At 65.4% G+C, this 2,264-nt stretch overlaps 1 protein-coding gene across 1 annotated transcript in view; it reads right to left on the bottom strand.

Moving 5' to 3' along the window:
* CUX2 (cut-like homeobox 2) overlaps window positions 1-2,264 on the bottom strand; it is a 195,402-nt gene that overhangs the window by 4,594 nt on the left and 188,544 nt on the right. Inside the window, exon 18 of the mRNA XM_012730883.1 lies at window positions 1,390-1,700. Coding sequence (XP_012586337.1) covers window positions 1,390-1,700 — 311 coding nt within the window. The remainder of the gene's footprint in view (window positions 1-1,389; window positions 1,701-2,264) is intronic.

Here is a 2,264-nt window from a genome sequence, read left to right as displayed (position 1 = left end):
GGCCGAGGGCCGAGAGCCCACCCGCCTCTGGAGCCTGGTGGTAGCGCTCAGGTGTTAGGGATTGGAAGGCTCAGCAGAGCCCTCTGCAAAATTCTCTTGCTTGTCAGAAATTTCACTGAATTTTACTAGTCTTGATGGGGGGGGGACAATGTTACTTTAAAAAAAGGTTTATTTATGCGCACAAGAATTGGGCTACAGGCCAGAGGTGCCCGGCCGAGAGGCTTCCCCAGGGACAGAGGGAGCAGAGCAGGCCGGTGGACACTGCCGAGGGCAGCAGCGGTGGCCAGGAGAGGTCGGCGCCCCGCGGCCGGCGGCCGGCGTGAGCTCGGCGGCAGTGGCCGTGGCTGGCTTCACCGTGGCGCTGGAACCCTGTGCCACCCGGGAGGCCCAGCAACACTACCGTAATCACCCAGTAGTTGCGTGAGTGTCTCAACCCCAGCTGTGAAAACTGATAGAAAAATGTAGTTTTGCATCTTCAGCATAAACATGCAGAACAGCCTCCGTTAATGCCCCGGCGTAGGCCCTCGGGGGGAGCCTACCGTCAGCCCTTCCTTCTCCCCACCGGCACCCCGCTCCCCTCCCCGCCCCCGGTGTGTGTGTGTGTGTGTTGTGCATGTTAAACTACTGTGTTTTCAGTTTTCACTGCGGTAACGCTGGTTTACAGCACTGCACGCTGGAGAGGCCTGGAGTCACACCTCTTCAGATGTGTGTCACCACACGGCACCCACTGCCAATCAACACTTATTTTGCGGTGAAGACAGAAGAGGGCAGAGGGGAAGCACCTTGCCCGGGGCCCTTCTGGGGGTGCCCAGGCCGCAGGCGCCCTCACAGCCTGGCTGGACCCTGCCCGCTGGGACCCAGACTACAGCTTCTCAGTCTGCACTGCATCTTGCAACTCTGCATCGCCTGAGAAAACGGAGTTTTTTTTAAGACCCAGAAGGCCCTGAGGCCGGGGCGGCGCACAGGTCTCTCCCGTGGGCACAAGAGATGCTGTGAGGCGGCGCCGGAGCCTGCAGACCCCCTGCTCACTCCCCTGGGGAGTCTCTTCCTTCGCTGGGCCCTTTCTGTGCTCTGAGGTGGGGGCTCGGGGTAACGGGTGAGGGGGCTCACGTGGCGTGGCGCTGAGGCAGAGGACGGGGCGCCAGAGAGTTTGAAGCATATGCCGCTGGGACTCCCCGGGGGCCCACGGGCCAAGCGCCCCCACTGCCGCGGCCCGAGCTGGATCCGGCCAGGGCGTGACCCGCAGGGCGCGGCCGGCCTCTCCTGACCGCCCGCTGCTGCCCTCAGCCTGCCTGCTCTGCTCCCCGCTGTGTCTGGGGAGGCCCCTCGCGCCCTCCCACCTCCCACCCAAAGCCTATGCAGCTCGGGCTGCAGGAAACTAGCGGATCAGCAGTGAGTGGACGGTCCTGCAACCGTCCCGGGGGCCAGCACGTGCCACTGACTCAGCGTCTCATCGTTTCGGCCACACCGCGGGGCTGCAGCTCGGGAGGCCGCGGGCTGCCAGGGCTCACCCTTCTTCTCCAGCTTCTTCATGTCCCTCAGCTTCTCCACGTTCTGGGGGTCGTTCAGCCAGAGCTGCATGCGCACGAAGGGCTCCCGCCCCTTCAGGCTCAGCTTGTGCCAGGGCTTGGGCCGCGACAGCAGGTCGGACACGGAGCCTTGCGTCAGCCCCAGGATGCTCTCCCCAAACAGCCGCTGCCCTGGGGGCGGGGACGGGGTGCGCCGTTACCCGCGGGCACAGGCGCGGGCTCCCCGCGACGCAGGAACAGGTGAGACACCGGGGCGAGCCCGGGGGGCCCCCCTAACTCAGGACGCACCCAGCGAATCTAGGGGCCCTTTCTGCAGGATGGGAGTGAGGGGGTGGTGGGACAAGGCAGCCGCCAGCAGGAGCTCTTTCGCAGTGTGGGGGTGCAGCCTCCTAACGGAGCCCAGAGATGATCTGCAGTCCCATGGCTACGCGTCACTGCCACCCAGCTCGGCCGGTGTCTCTCCACTGTGGCGGGAGGCTGCTTTGACGGAGCCTGTCACCTTTCCACAGCCTGTCTCCTGCCCCAGCCTTCCACTCCCCAGAGTTCACCTTCCCGCGGTACCTGCCCAAGGGCACAAGGTGCACGCAGGTGGCTCAGGGGCAGCAGGCAGTCAGAAGCAGCCGAACGCCTGTCAGCCAGGCAGGGCCGCGGGGCACCCGGGGGGAAACACTGGCAACAGTGAGAGCCCACGGGTGCAGTGGGCGGCTGGGGACGCTGCCGGCCGGCCGGGCGGGC

This window comes from Condylura cristata, unplaced genomic scaffold (assembly GCF_000260355.1).
Source record: "Condylura cristata isolate star-nosed mole 26May11 unplaced genomic scaffold, ConCri1.0 scaffold00029, whole genome shotgun sequence".
Taxonomy (NCBI): domain Eukaryota; kingdom Metazoa; phylum Chordata; class Mammalia; order Eulipotyphla; family Talpidae; genus Condylura; species Condylura cristata.
This window is presented reverse-complemented; position numbering and strand designations above follow the sequence as displayed.